At 39.7% G+C, this 14,703-nt stretch overlaps 1 protein-coding gene across 1 annotated transcript in view; it reads right to left on the bottom strand.

Annotated features, from left to right (window-relative positions):
• ERGIC1 (endoplasmic reticulum-golgi intermediate compartment 1) overlaps positions 1–14,703 on the bottom strand; it is a 168,600-nt gene that overhangs the window by 81,594 nt on the left and 72,303 nt on the right. The window contains exon 2 of the mRNA XM_056811581.1: positions 4,925–4,986. Coding sequence (XP_056667559.1) covers positions 4,925–4,986 — 62 coding nt within the window. The remainder of the gene's footprint in view (positions 1–4,924; positions 4,987–14,703) is intronic.

The raw sequence follows: 14,703 nt of genomic DNA, 5'->3' as shown, positions 1-14,703 counted from the left end.
AGGGAAACGGGGAGCGGAAGAAAAACTACCACCAAGTGAAGATTGGGAATATCTCTAAATTCCTATTGAGGCTTCTTTGTTATTGACATTTTGGTTCCATTTTGCCTTTCCAAGCTTATTTTTCACTCTTCTCCTTTTGGTCACTGTAGACTTTAGTAAAATTGCATTTTTTTGTGGTTTCTCAAATATGTCAAAAGAGCTCCTGCTGGGGCAGATACGTGGTTCAGTAGATAGAAGACCATGTCTGGAGATGGCAGGTCCTGGGTTCAAATCTAGTCTCAGACATTTCCTAGATGTATGACCGTGGGCAAGTCACTTAACTCCCCATTGCTTGGCTCTTACTGCTCTTCTGCCTTGGAACTGATGCTTAGTATTGATTCTAATACAGAAGGTAAAGTTTAAAAATAAACAAAAAAAGAGATCCTGACACCATACCTTTGCTCATTGGTCTCTGCCTGGAATGACTTTCTCTCTCCTCTAACTTCCTTGGTCCTGGCTGTCCTTTGAGGTCCAGCTCAAAGCCACCTTGTCTATAAAGGCAGCCCTGATTCTCCTCCAGTGGGAAGGAATCTTTGGCTGCTTTGACTATCCGACCTTGTACCTCTAACATGGCACTTTCACATTCTTCTTTGTTCTCTCCATTACTAGACTGGTGGCTCCATGTTTCCATTCTTCCTTGTAGCCCTCGATAAATAGCAGAGTCCCTTGCCACAGCAGGAGCACAATCATTTTTTGTTAAGTCAAATGGAATGCATGAATATATGAAGAAGCAAGTGTTTGGAGGCTGACATACAAACTAAAGCTGTTTCAGTTATGATAACTTGGGGAAAAACTTCATGGGTTGGGGTTTTACTGGAAATGGCTTTCTATTTTGGTTTATAACCTCATCTGCAAGATGTAGCTAATTTTTTTAACCCTTACTTTTTTTGTCCTAGTGACAACTCTAGATGAGAAGGGGAAGGGCTAGGTAAATGGGGGTTAAGTGACTTGTTCAAGGTCATACAGCTAGGAAGTATATGAGGCCAAATTTGAACAGAGGTCCTCCTAACTTCCCTTATTGTGGCTAATTTTTTTAACCTTACCTTTCATCTTAGAATCAATCTTATGTATTACTTCCAAGGTAGAAGAGCAGTTAAGGCTAAGCAACTGGGGTTGAGAGACTTGTCTAGGATCACACAGTTAGGCAGTGTCTAAGTTGAATTTGAACCTAGGACCTCCCATCTCTAAACCTGGCTCTAAATCCATTGAACCAACCAGTTGTCCCTTCAGCTAATTTTTAAAGAATACAACAAAGTATGACTTTATATATTTTCCCTTCTTAAAACCCGTTTGTTCTGCCTTGTGAAAAATAAATTGTATGGAGTATTTTCACCCTACTGAGAAATAGCATGGCATAATGAAAAGAGCCCTGCACCTGAACCCGAACCTTCTGAGGCCTGGCCATGCCACTTAATAGCTAGATCACATTGAACAAGGCATTTAATCTTTGGGTTTCAACTTACTCATTTGTAAAATGAGGAGAAAGCTTAATCAGTCCATTTCACAGAGCAATTATGGGGGAAATCCTTTGTAAAATACAAAATTAAATAGTTATTAGTAGTAACAATATTAATCATTTTGCTTTAGTTTGCCAAACATTGGCAAGTGGCATCAAATTCCCAAAAAAGAAATTTTATCTGATAAAATAGTTATACTCCCAAAATAATGGCACATGTTATTCAGGGAGAATAAAGATGCTATTGTTGCCTTCCCTAGTGTTAATTGCTCTCCCCTGTCATATCCATCATAACTTCATATACTTATACATATTTATATATCCTGTATATGTGTGTATATTATATATAGATACAGCTATACAAAAAAATAACTGTTCTAACTTTATAACTCAACATATCCACCCCTAACTTTGAACTGGGAAATGGGAGCAGGATAGGGAAAAAGTCCTCTAATGGCAATGTGAATGTTTTGTACAGAAAATGTTGCCTGTCCTAGATAATTCCAGGAGTTTTCGTGAAAGACAGGCTGTATAGCCACAAACCAATAGTCTCAGATAGGGAGGTGGTGAATACTTTCAACTAAAAGGTCTTTTCTGATGCCCAAGGTTTTTATCAAAGCTTTCTCAATCCATTTTTGGTCAAAAATCTAGTGATGTGTGACTGGCCTCCCAGAGTCAGAGACTGACTCAGATTCCATTCAGGGCTGGTTACCACCAGGGGAAGTTACATCAGAAGAATGGCTGATGATGCCACGGGCTGGGACCCAATGGAAGGGCTTAGGAACTGGCTCCTGAACTGGCCCCTGGCAATCTGGAACAGGAAAGTCTCATTAGCTATTTCCTTACCAACATGTTCTAATCAAGCTTAGCTGAACTTGAACCTTTGACGGTAGAACTCCTTCATTCCCCTTGAACTGGGTTGAGTCAAACAATTGCTTGGCTCTCTGGGGTTAGTCTATGGAATCTCACTGAAGTGGGGACCACTCACTGTTAGAGCTGGAAAAATCCTCCAGTCATTTTTAACCATCCAGTCCAAAGCCCTTATTTCACAGATGAGGCAACTGAGCCCAGCAAGGAGTGAATTGCCAAAGTCCTCCACGTGAGTGGTCTCAAAGCGAGTCCTCTGACTAAATCCTGTGCTCTTTTCACTGCTCCATGCTGGACTCCTCCAAGCAAGTAAGAGTGAACATCTATGCAGCATTGCCAGGGTTAGACTAGGGGTGTGTTTTAAACCTTGGATCCAGGACCTTCTGTATTTCAACATGTTAAAAGCAGAAATGTAAAATGAAATGCCCTGTGAGAAACAAAGGGAAAGGCTCTAACTGACAGGGGAGGTTGGGGAAGTCTTTGGGGGAGGAGGTATTTAAGTCAGAATTTAAGTAGGGACTTAAATATTGTGCAAGAATGTGCACTCTGCTTAAGAGCCAATAAAGAGGGGGCAGTGACCTCTGACACTTTCTAGCTGGGTTACCCTGGATGAGTCACTTAACCCCCCATTGCCTAGCCCTTGCCACTCTTCTGCCTTGAGACCAATACTTAGTATCTAAGATGGAAGGTAAGATTTTTTAAAAATACAAAACAAAATGTCAATAAGGAGACACTGAAGATTTTTAAACAGAGGAGTGGAATGACAAGATTTCTCTATGGAAACATATTTTGCATGATAATACATGTATAACCCACATTTAATCACCTGTCAATACCAGAAGGGGGAAAGGAAGGGAGAGAGGTAAGTAAGTCTGATCATATAACTTGGTAAAACTTGTGTAGAAATTTGTTATTAAGATTTGAGATTATTGTGCTAAAAGGAATAATAAAGAGGAGGAATTCCATGGAGATTGGAACAACCGCCAGGAAGTGATGCAGAGCGAAAGGAGCAGAACCAGGAAAACATTATACACAGAGACTGATACACTGTGGTACAATAGAAGGTAATGGACTTCTCCATTAGGGTCAATGCAATCTCCCAGAACAACTTGCAGGGATCTAAAAAACACTATCCACAAGCAGGATAAACTGTGGGAGTAAAAACACCAATGAAAAGCAACTGCTTGATTACAGGGGCTGAGGGGAAATGACTGAGGCAAGACTCTAAATGAACACTCTAGTGCAAATACCAACAACATGGAAATGGGTTCGAATCAAGAACACATGTGAAACCCAGTGGAATCATGCGTCAGCTATGGTGGGGGGAGGAAAAAAAAATGATCTTTGTCTCTAATGAATAATGCTTGGAAATGATCAAATAAAAAAATTATTAAAAAAAAAGGAATGACAAAAAAAAGATTTGAGAGCACATGCATGAAGGTGTTTGTTGCATTGATGATAAGGGGTGTGAAGATAAGTGATAAAGAAAAAAGACAGAGAAGAAGCAACGGGTGAGGAAGAAGGAGAAACCATCTTCCACTTTATTTCCTTCATGAGTTTGCTGAAATTACTTAATGAGTGGATTGAGAGCCAGGCCTAGAGATGGGAGGTCCTAGGTTCAAATCTGACCTCAGACACTTCCCAGCTGTGTGACCCTGGGCAAGTCACTTAACCCCCATTGCCTAGCCCTTACCACTCTTCTGCCTTGGAGCCAATACACATTATTAATTCTAAGACAGGGAAGGTAAGGGTTAAAAAAAAAAAGAAGCCACATACTATTAGGGCTCCTAGTCTTCACTTACGTGGTTAGCTAGTAAGGCTTGAATTTCTACCCTTCAAATGTCTTCACTCTCATAAATCACTCCTTATCTTCCCTCATCTGTTTCCCCAGGTCATAGAGCAGCAGAAACATGAAGCTGAATATAATAAACATCCCGAGAACAAAGAAATGAGCCTGGAAAAAATGAGCTCCCATAATAATCCAAATCCACTTTCTTCTCTGGACCTTGGATTTCATATCTGAGCCCTCTGTAAATGTGAGCCACTATTATTACTAATTAAAATGAAGGGACTGGTGGTGGACCTTATCCTAAGCTCCCCTCCAATTCTGAATTTTATAAAATATACTGTATCAAGTGCTCTCTGTCATGCTCTCATCTAGAAGCATCAAGACCACAAAGGGCTCCTAGACACAAAATGGTACACAGAGTTAGTGGCTTTCCCAGGCTGTAGCAGAGATACTGGATAGAAGGAAGGGCACAGACGCCTGTTGGCATCTGGCATTAGGATGCTCAAATGTGGATATACTGACCACCACAAAAACCCTTATTGTCAACTAAAGTCTGACTTCTGGGAGGGGGTGTGTGTCTCTCAGTAGATTACACATAATGCCTTTGAAAGGGCTGGCCACCATATAACATGGAAACTTCTCTTTTCCCATCCTTTAAAGTCTCTATAATTCCCAAGAGTATGAAAAGTGTTAGGAAGAAAGGGAGAATGAGTGGTTCTAATGCGAGACTAAGAGGAGCCAAGGGAGGCAAAGGAAGTTAGATTGGTACTCACTGATTGCCCCAGTGTACGTTGGTTGTGTGAGGTCTTTGGGCACCTTCCGGTAGATGTCAAATCTGAAAGGAGGAAAAGCAGCAGGGATGAGTGAGGCAGGACGTTTTCAATCTATCACCTCCCCATGGGGATGAATATTACAGTCATTTCCCCCCTTATGATTCCAGTCTAATCATGATCCTTTCTGTGGTGAGGCACAGGGGGTTGGCAGGGAAAGATAACAATTGTCCTTTTGGAATGTTTATATAATTGTATGACATTTCCTCTCTGGTTTCATCTTTCCCCTGTCTTCATCATTATTTTCCTTTCTCTCTTCCTGCCTAGGCCCAGATCAGGTCTGGGTCAATGATAAAAATATATTTGGTAAATTTTTAATTTCAGAAGCAATTGAACTTTTTGGGCTGCTGAGTGAAATGACTGAAATTATTTCTCCCCTTTTGGATCTTTTTATTTTATTTTTTTGAGGGAAAAAGAATAGGAGGTGGGAATAGGTTGGATTTAAATCTATGAAAGCATAGAACAGTGATGGCAAACCTCTTAGAGATGCTGGAACCCACCCCCACCCCACCCCCACGACTGGGTGCTGTTCCCCCCCACTGAGGGCCAGGATCTCCCTGCCCCCCACCTTACCCACACAGGGGAGTGAGGAAGCCCTTCCATTGAGCTGCTGAGGGAGGGGAGTGGCCCAAGTGCTCTGCTCCCCTCCAGCTCTGCCACCTGTGAGTCGCCCACCTTACCCTGTATTGCTCCCATTGGCTGCTGGGCAGAGGAGTCGGGGATGTGAAAAAATGTCATCAGTGGAGAAAGGGAGGGGAGCAACTTGCCTGAGTCCATCTGCCTTTCTTGTATCAAACTGGGGTGGGGGGGAGGATGGTGGCTGAGTGCCCATGGAGAGCACTCTGCATGCTATCTTTGGCACCTGTGCCATCAGTTCACCATCACTGGCATAAAAGATTCCTGGATTCCTTTTCATAAAAATATGAGGGGAGGTTTTTATAACACAAACTTCAGTTTTATGATTAACAAAAGCAATCAGGATATTTAGCTAAAATATATATAAACCAAGTTCATTTAGTTACCAGATTAATAAGAATAACAATAATAGCTAACATTTACATAGTGCTTACAATGTTCCTGGAATTGTGCTACGCAGTTTACATTCTCTCATTTAATCTGCATAGCAACCCTAAGATGTAGGTTCTTTTTCATTATCCTCATTTTACAGATGAGGTAATTGAGATAAACAGAGGTTAAGTAATTTACTTAGGGTCAGAAATAGCCAGTAATAGCAAGCATTTGAGGCTGGATTTTAACTCAAACCTTCTCGACTCCAAGACCAGTGTTCTAGCTAATGTGCCACCTAGCTGCATGCCTCTGACATAAAAGGCTGATGTTTTTCTATATTTTAAAATTGTGAATTCTGCTTATAATACCTCTTCTTCATTTATAATACTGGTATCCATTCTTGCTTCTCCACCCACATGGATGATCATCAACCCAGTTTAGCTCCTCATCAATGTTTCTCACCAGAAATACTGAAATAGCAGCCATCTAACCAGTCCTTCTGCCACCACGTTTCTTCCATTTGTCATTCATTCATACAACTGTCCTAGTAATCTTTCTAGTGTGCAGTTCTAACCTTGTCACTCCTCCGCTCAAAAATTTTTAGAATCTCTCTCCACCACCCCCATCATATATAGCAATGGGCTTGGGGGGAAGAAGGGCACTGAAATGCTAGCAAGGGTTTATACATTCATATATAAATCCATAAATAAACAAACATTCTACAGACTCAATATCTTCTACATTTAGGTATAAACTTTTAAAAAATGGATGTAGATCCTGTTTTAATTCATAAAATACATAATCATTTAAAAGAATCACTGAATTCATAAGAATTTTTGTATCATTCATTATGTGTTTTCTTAATCAAAAGATATTTAAAGTATAATTGTTATCTTATCATATGGGAGTGTTGGGAAATGATTTGACACTAAAACTGGGTCCTTGATGATGAAGAATGCTGAATCTTTGACAGAGAAATGATTTAGAGAGAGATGAAGAGGGGGCAGCTAGATGACTCAGTGGTTTGAGATCTGGTCTAGAGATGGTAGAATCCTGAGTTCAAATCTGACCTCAGACACTTTCTACCTGTGTGACCCTGGGAAAATCATTTAACCCCCATTGCTTAACCCTTTCCTTGGAATTGATACACAGTATTGATTCTAAGATGGAAGATAAGGGTTTTTAAAAAAAGAGAGAGATGAAGAATGAGACATACTTTTTTTTGACACAATCAGTGAGGTAAGTTAATTTGCTTGACTATTCACATTAGTGACAAATGTTAACTTTTTTTTTTTCCAGTGGGAGTGGAAAGGAGATGGTGATTAGGACTAGGATTCTTGTCTTCCATCCCCTCTATCCACACCCCTCCTAGTGAGAAGAGAATAAAAGGAAGGTTGGAAAGAATCGTGATTAGGGCAACTTGAAAGTGACAAGCTGAATTTAAACTAACTATTCAAAAGGGATTTGCAGATTTATGAACACTTCTCTCCTGTTCCAATATACATAGAAATGCTCGTTTTATTAGGGGTTGGTTAAGTTCAGAATTTAAAAAATAAATAAATTCAATGGGAAAAGGGTGCTCCTATTCCCTGGGTAAGTCCTTTATCTTCTCATGCTCTAGGTAAATCTCTAAGGCTATAAATTGCAGAGGAGGGAGCTTCCACCATAGGTCCTCACTGAGGAGTTCTCTGTACCATTAAAATCACAAGTTCAATCTCTGTCCTATAATATATATTTTTAAAGGTTTGGAATCATTGTGCTAAAGGGCAAACCACAAAAATTAAAAAAAAAAAAGGTAAACTACAAACTTTCAAATCTGATATTTAGAATCTTCTACAAGTTAACTTCTAACCAGATCTATTTCGTTGCATTAGACAACTCCTGGGGAAGAAAACAATTCTCTACATATGATCATAAAGGGGTAGTTAAGCTGTGTAGCACAGAGAATAGAGTATCAGGCCTGGGGTTGGTAGGACTTGGGTTCAAATTTGATCTCAGACTCTTCTTAGCTGTGTGACCTTGGGCAAGTCACTTAATCCTGATTGCCTAGCCTCTGTCATTCTATTTCTTAAAATTGAAACTAAGAAGGTAAAGGTTAAAAAAACAAAACAAAACACCCTATAATCACAGAAAGTTATCTGAGAACACTGAAAGAAGCAATCTGCCTAGCCTGTGTCAATAGATATCAGAGGTAGGACTTGAACTCAGGTTTTCTGGACTCCAAGAGCAGGCTCCTCTTTACTTGCTCATGCTGCCTATGGTACTACTGAAAACTTTTTACTTTTTTGCCCTTCTGTTTGGCAGGAGAGAAAAGAATATGCCAGGTCAGTTTGTGAGTGAAAGTAGTGGGGGTGCGGAAGAGAACCAGTTGTTGCTGACCTATGGATAAGCTATTTTTGCTCTTCAGGGGAAGGGTGTTGACTATAGTGGAAATAATTTATTTTAGGAACTTGAGCAGGCAGGTCATCCAAAGAAGGGAGAAGAGAGTCTCTCCAGGTACATTTCAAATCAACAAGTATTTATTAAGTACCCTAAGTATTTATTAAGCAAGGCACTACAAAAAATACAGATACAACCTGAGCAGGGGAGGGAGACAGGCAGATAATGGGGAAGTGATACAAAGAAACAGCACCTTGATGAAAGAACCACACTTGGAATCCAAGAACAAGTTTTCAAATCCAGTCTAGAAATTTGTCCCATGCCTTTGGGGCAAATCACTTTTTGTCTTCTATGGGGCTCAATGTCCTTCTCAGGAAAATATGGGATTTAAACTCGATGATTTCCTAGTCCTAAAATTCTTTTTTTTTAATTAAAAAAAATTGTATTTAATTAATTAATTTAGAAGATTTTTCCATGGTTACATGATTCATGTTCTTTCCCTCCTCTCCTCCCAACCCCCTCCCATAGCCAACAAGCAATTTCACTGAGTTTTACATGTGTCGTTGATCAAGACCTATTTCCATCTTCTAGTCCTAAGATTCTATGGGTCTCAGGCAACTAGCTTGATTACCTCAAGACTCTGAATTCCCACCATCAATACATTCATATGGACAGACTAGGAAACTCTGGTTTCAATCATACTACTACTACTGGATAAGTATGATGTATCGATGTGTGGAGGGGAAGAGAATGATGAACCCCTTTTAGCTAGCCTTTGAGACTTTTATTACAGTCATCCTGCGAATTGATAGTACAATTTTATTGTTCCTGTTTCATAGAGGAGGGAACTCTGGCTCCCTGAAGTGAATTATTCTACCCTGTGTTAACCAGCTTATGTGACAAAACTCAAAACTCTGGTCTCCCGATACTTAGCCCAGCGTTCTCCTTTCTACCTCATGCCACCTCAATACCTTGGCTCTTAGTCTGGCACTCTCCCCATGATACATGTATAGTAGTCCATTCGTCCTCTCTAAATATTATCTTTGTTAATGACTTCAAAAAGATGCCTGTCAAATCTAAAGAGGACACTAAATTAGCTGGGGATTCTGGGCGGGAGAGGAACGACATCCAAATGACCTTGGGGAACTTGAGAATCTGCAGTACTTTCCTGAAAAGGATGATACTCAAAAGGGCTAAAAATTGAATATCAAGCATGGGCTGCACAAAATCATATCCCCAAGACCTTGGGGTGGGGGTGGGATGTCACAACTGACCACAGGCCAAATGAATCAGCAATACAATGCAACTGTGACAAAGGCTAGCAGGAGACAAGGATAAATTAATAGGTCTATGGCATGCCAAGGACAGGAAGCAATCCTTCCACTGTGTTCCAAATTAGTCAGCCCCTCCTTAAAGCAGAGTATCATGTCAACTTTGGTCACCTCACAGTGAGAAGGATGCAGACACATCGGATATGCCCTGTATAAGAGCAATTCCAGGGATCGATGAGTTGGGAAAGAGGTTAAAGAAATGGGGTTGTTCAGCCTGGAACAAATTGCTTCATTCCTATAATCATCAATAATAGCCGTGGTGTCTCCCATTTAAATCTGGTCCTTCGAGGTTCCCCAAGAGCTTTACTCACACAACCCACAGAAGAGCAAGAAGAAATTCAATTACAGTTCTTAATAATGAAGAAGATGAAATAGAAAGTGTGCTCTCTTTGCCCTTTAAAGCCTAAATGAGGGGCAGCTAGGAGGCTCAGTGGATTGAGAGCCAGACTTAGAGATAGGAGGTCCTGGTTTCGAATAAGGGCTCAGACACTTCCTAGCTATGTGTCTGTGGGCAAGTCACTTAACCCCCACTGCCTAGCCCTTATTGGCCTTCTGCCTTTGAACCAGTATACAGTATTGATTCTAAGACAGAAGGTAAAGGTTTAAAAAAAAAATAAAAATTAAGACTACATTGGGAGAGATGGGTTTAAACTAAAGCAGGGGATGTCTCAATTTGACTTAATATCATGGCTCTAAGGACAAAAAGAAGACTCCCAGTCCCTTTTGTTATTGTTTTAAAAAGTAATTTGTGGCATTTAACCCACACAACTCTTCATTTCACAGACTAAAACCTGCTCACGTTCAAGCAGATGGCTGTTTCAACCACAAAAGTCCATCATGCAGGAAGCAACCTTCTGGCAATGTCTCACTCCATATTTGCCTTGGACAAACATAAATACAGTCCTCAGATGACAGATGTAGTTTGCTACTAGACTCGTACAAGTTCAACTTAGTAATCAGTCGTTAAGCATTTAAGTGCCTACTATGTGCCGAACTCTGCTAAGTGTTAGTTGACAGCATTTATTAGAGCTTGAGTTCTGTTGAATCTAGCGCCATTCTCCATATAGGAATAGGATTTTAGAAAAAGGAAACGAATACTAGTTTATTATATTATAATACTAGTATATTATATTATAGCACTGCCAATGTGTACAAAAGAATTATATATATATATATATATATATATATATATATATATATTCTCCTCTGATCTGCAGAAACCCCCAGTGAAGTAATACAAGCACAGTTATCCCTTCTACATATTCCCTATCATGGTTTTGGTATATTGCGGGTCGGCATAAGAAATGGAGTGGGAATTTGGGGGGAGTTTTACAGAAACAGACAACATGTGAAGGCCAACAGATGACAGAAAAAGTTTAGAAACTCAGAAATGCATAAAATATATGTATAGTATTGTATAATATCAACATATTTTACTCTTCTAATACCACAAATATACACAATTTCTTTTTTAAAGTTAAAATAAGTAAAAAGTTGAAGTAAGTGAAAAGAACATGAAAGTCAGCAGACAACAAAGGCTAGACATGTAGATATCTTTAAAAGTTTGGTAACTCATAAATGCATAAAATATATGTATATTGCTATATATAATTTTACTGTAAGATATTGTAAAAATCCTATAAAAGAAAAAAGAACAAAATTCAGATTTCTTCTCTGGTACAAAGGGAGGGCCAAAAAAATTTATGTGCATTTCCCAGATTGTGGGGGTGTTGTGCTCCTTGCTCCTGTGATATAGAAGGGATACCTGTACTATTATCTCCATTTTACAGATGGGAAAACAGGCTGAGCAGTCAAGTGATTTTCTTAAGGTATTGTGGCTAATTAATAGCAGAGTCAGGTCTTGAACATGGCAAAGTAGAAAAATCGATCAATTACAACTGGAAAATCAGGTCAAAATCCCAGCTCTACTCTTTACTTCCCAAGTGAATTTGGGTTCATTATTTCACTTCTTTGGGCCTCAGTTTCCTCACTTGTAAAAGAAAAGAGTTGGATCAGAAGATCCTTAAGGTCCTTCACAACTCTAAATCCAACGCTCCTTCCAGCTCTTCTGTTCTACATGAAAAAACAGTTTCCTAGCAAAGAAAATATAAAATACAAATTGCCTTCTGGTTTACCAAATGGATGAATTCTTTTTTAAAGAAGGTTTAGATTTTTTAAAAAATTTAACACATGAAAAAATTTTGTTACAAATTTTCTACCTCCCTCTAATCCTTCCTTCCCTCGCTGAAAAAGCAAGTAACATCATACCCAATTTACATGAAGTCATGCAAAACTATTGGCTATGTTGAAAAGAAAAAGAAAGTGAAAAAAATTTCAGTCTACACTCAAGAGTTCATCACTTCTCTCTGGTGGTAGACAGGATTTTTCATCATGAGTCCTTTGGAAATGCATGGATTGTCATATTGATCAGAGAGGCTAAATCTTCCACAGTTGCAATATTGCATACAATATTCTCCTGGTTGTGTTCCCTTCACTTTACCTTATCTAGTGACTATATACCCTGTAGCCACAGGTGGATTCAAGAGAAGCTAAGGAGATGATAGTTCCACCTAGATCAGTGCAATAGCCTCCTAATTGCAGCTAGGTGGAACATTGACTAGAGTGCTTGGTCTGGAGTTAGGAAGATCTGGGTTCAAGTTCAGATTCAGACACCTACTGTAACCTTGGCCAAGTCATTTAACTGCTGTTTGCCTCAATTTCCTCAAATGTAAAATGAAAATAAGAGCACTCACCTTTCAGGGCTGTTTCAAAGATCAAATAAGATAAAATTGTAAAAAGAGCTTAACATAGTGCCTGACACATCATAGGTGTTAAATATTTGTTCCTCATCTATCCCTTCCCTTCTTACCTCATGTTCCACCCCATTAGATTGTTCTGATAGGCTTTGGAGGACAGAACTAAGAGCAAGGGATGGAAGCTGTAGGAAGACAGATTTCAGCTTGGCAGAAAAGCAGCCCAAGAGAGAAAGAATTTGCCTCTCAAGAGGCAGTGGGTTTCTCCACATTGGAAGTTGTCAAGCAGAGACCAGATTCTTAGTCATACATTTACCTAGAGCTGGTCTCAAAAGCCCCTTCTAGCTCTGGGATTCTGCCACTATAAAGTTGAACTGAGGGAAATTTGATATGCTGAACCCTATTTTTCTCCAGTGATTTTCATTATAAAATTGAAACTACTTTATTATAGAAAAAAAGAGGCATCTCCAGTAGATTCTGTTGGAGATAATCTCAGATGACAGTTTTGTTTTGTCACAATTTCCCAAAGTGCTGAGGGTGCCTTACTAAGGTAAGACAAGATGTACTGGAACGTTCAACAACCAATTGTCTTGAATTGTGTTCTCTCTCTGTGTCTCTCTTTCCATCCCACTCCTTCCTTCCTTCCTTCCTTCCTTCCTTCCTTCCTTCCTTCCTTCCTTCCTTCCTTCCTTCCTTCCTTCCTTCCTTCCTTCCTTCCTTCCTTCCTTCCCTTCCTCTCTTTTCCTCCTCTTTCTCTCATCTCTCCTTTTTCTCTCTCCTCCCTGTCTCTCTTGCCTCTGTCTCTTTTTATATATAAGTATATCTCTCCCTCTCTCTCCCTCCTCTTTCTATTCCCCCATCTTTCTCTTGTCTTTGCTTCTATGTAAATGTATCTCCGTGTGTGTGTGTGTGTGTGTGTGTGTGTGTGTGTGTGTGTGTGTGTGTGTGTGTGTGTGTGTAATCTCGTAACAGGGGACCATAGTCTTTTGATTTGGAAAAGACCTTGGACAACTGTTCCAATCCCTTCATATTAAAAAAAAATTTTTTTTTTAAACCCTTACCTTCCGTCTTGGAGTCAATACTGTGTATTGGCTCCAAGGCAGAAGAGTGGTAAGGGCTAGGCAATGGGGGTCAAGTGACTTGGCCAGGGTCACACAGCTGGGAAGTGTCTGAGGCTAGATTTGAACCCAGGACCTCCCATCTCTAGGCCTGACTCTCAATCCACTGAGCCACCCAGCTGCCCCCCTACCCTATCCCTTCATATTAGAAATGAGGGAACTGAGTCAGAGGGCTCTTAGGAAATGAAAAACCATAAGGGTTCAGTTAACAGATAAAGAATCAATAACCTTTCTGATGAATCAAATTTTGGCACAAGGATAGATCCCATGCTGGCAGATATATATGAATAGCTTTGCTTTAAGGGTAAAATGGGATAATATGTATATAGCGCTTCACCAAATTTAAAGAACTACACAAATGACACCATCTCAGACAGTGTCAGCTCCCTTGCTAATGTGGCTTTGGGAGATTCCATGTCTTTCCCCTCTGCTGTCAGTGATTTTCTCTCTCCAAACAGCTTGCTCCTAGCGTCCCCCATCTTTCCTTGTCATTAAAGCCAATGCTGCATCACTCTTTTTTTCTTTCCTTTGTTTCCCCAACCAAGCAGATCCATCTCCTCTATCCAGATTCCTTCATTATGTTATATATATATATATATATATATATATATATATATATATATATATATATAATAGTGCTATCATAAGACAATTTAATAGTACTCTATTATTAGTGCTATGGGATAGATATGTTAGGTATTAATGCCATGGCACCAATATGTAATGGCATAGCATATGTAATAATAGCAGAGTGCTTCCATGTTTGAATGAATGAATAATTGCATTCACAGAGCTATTTTCTCAAACAGAGAAATGTAAGCTAGCCAAACTAACTTCATTCTGGCAATTCTTGTCCATATCTATCCATAAATCCTCCAAGAGGATCTACTTCCCAAAAGTTGGAGACTTCCTCTATGTATTAAAAAAACAAAACACCCCTTACCTTCTGCTTTGGAATCAATGCTGTTTGAGTTTCAAGGCAGAAGAGCGGTAAGGGCTAGGCTTGCCCAAGGTCACACAGCTAGGAAGTGTCTGAGGACAGATTTAAATCCAATTCCTCCCAAACCCAGGCCTCGAGTTCTAACCACAATGCTATCTAGCTGCCTCTCCTCTGTGTATTTTAATATTCTGTA

Source organism: Monodelphis domestica, chromosome 1 (genome assembly GCF_027887165.1).
Source record: "Monodelphis domestica isolate mMonDom1 chromosome 1, mMonDom1.pri, whole genome shotgun sequence".
Classification (NCBI taxonomy): Eukaryota; Metazoa; Chordata; class Mammalia; order Didelphimorphia; family Didelphidae; genus Monodelphis; species Monodelphis domestica.
This window is presented reverse-complemented; position numbering and strand designations above follow the sequence as displayed.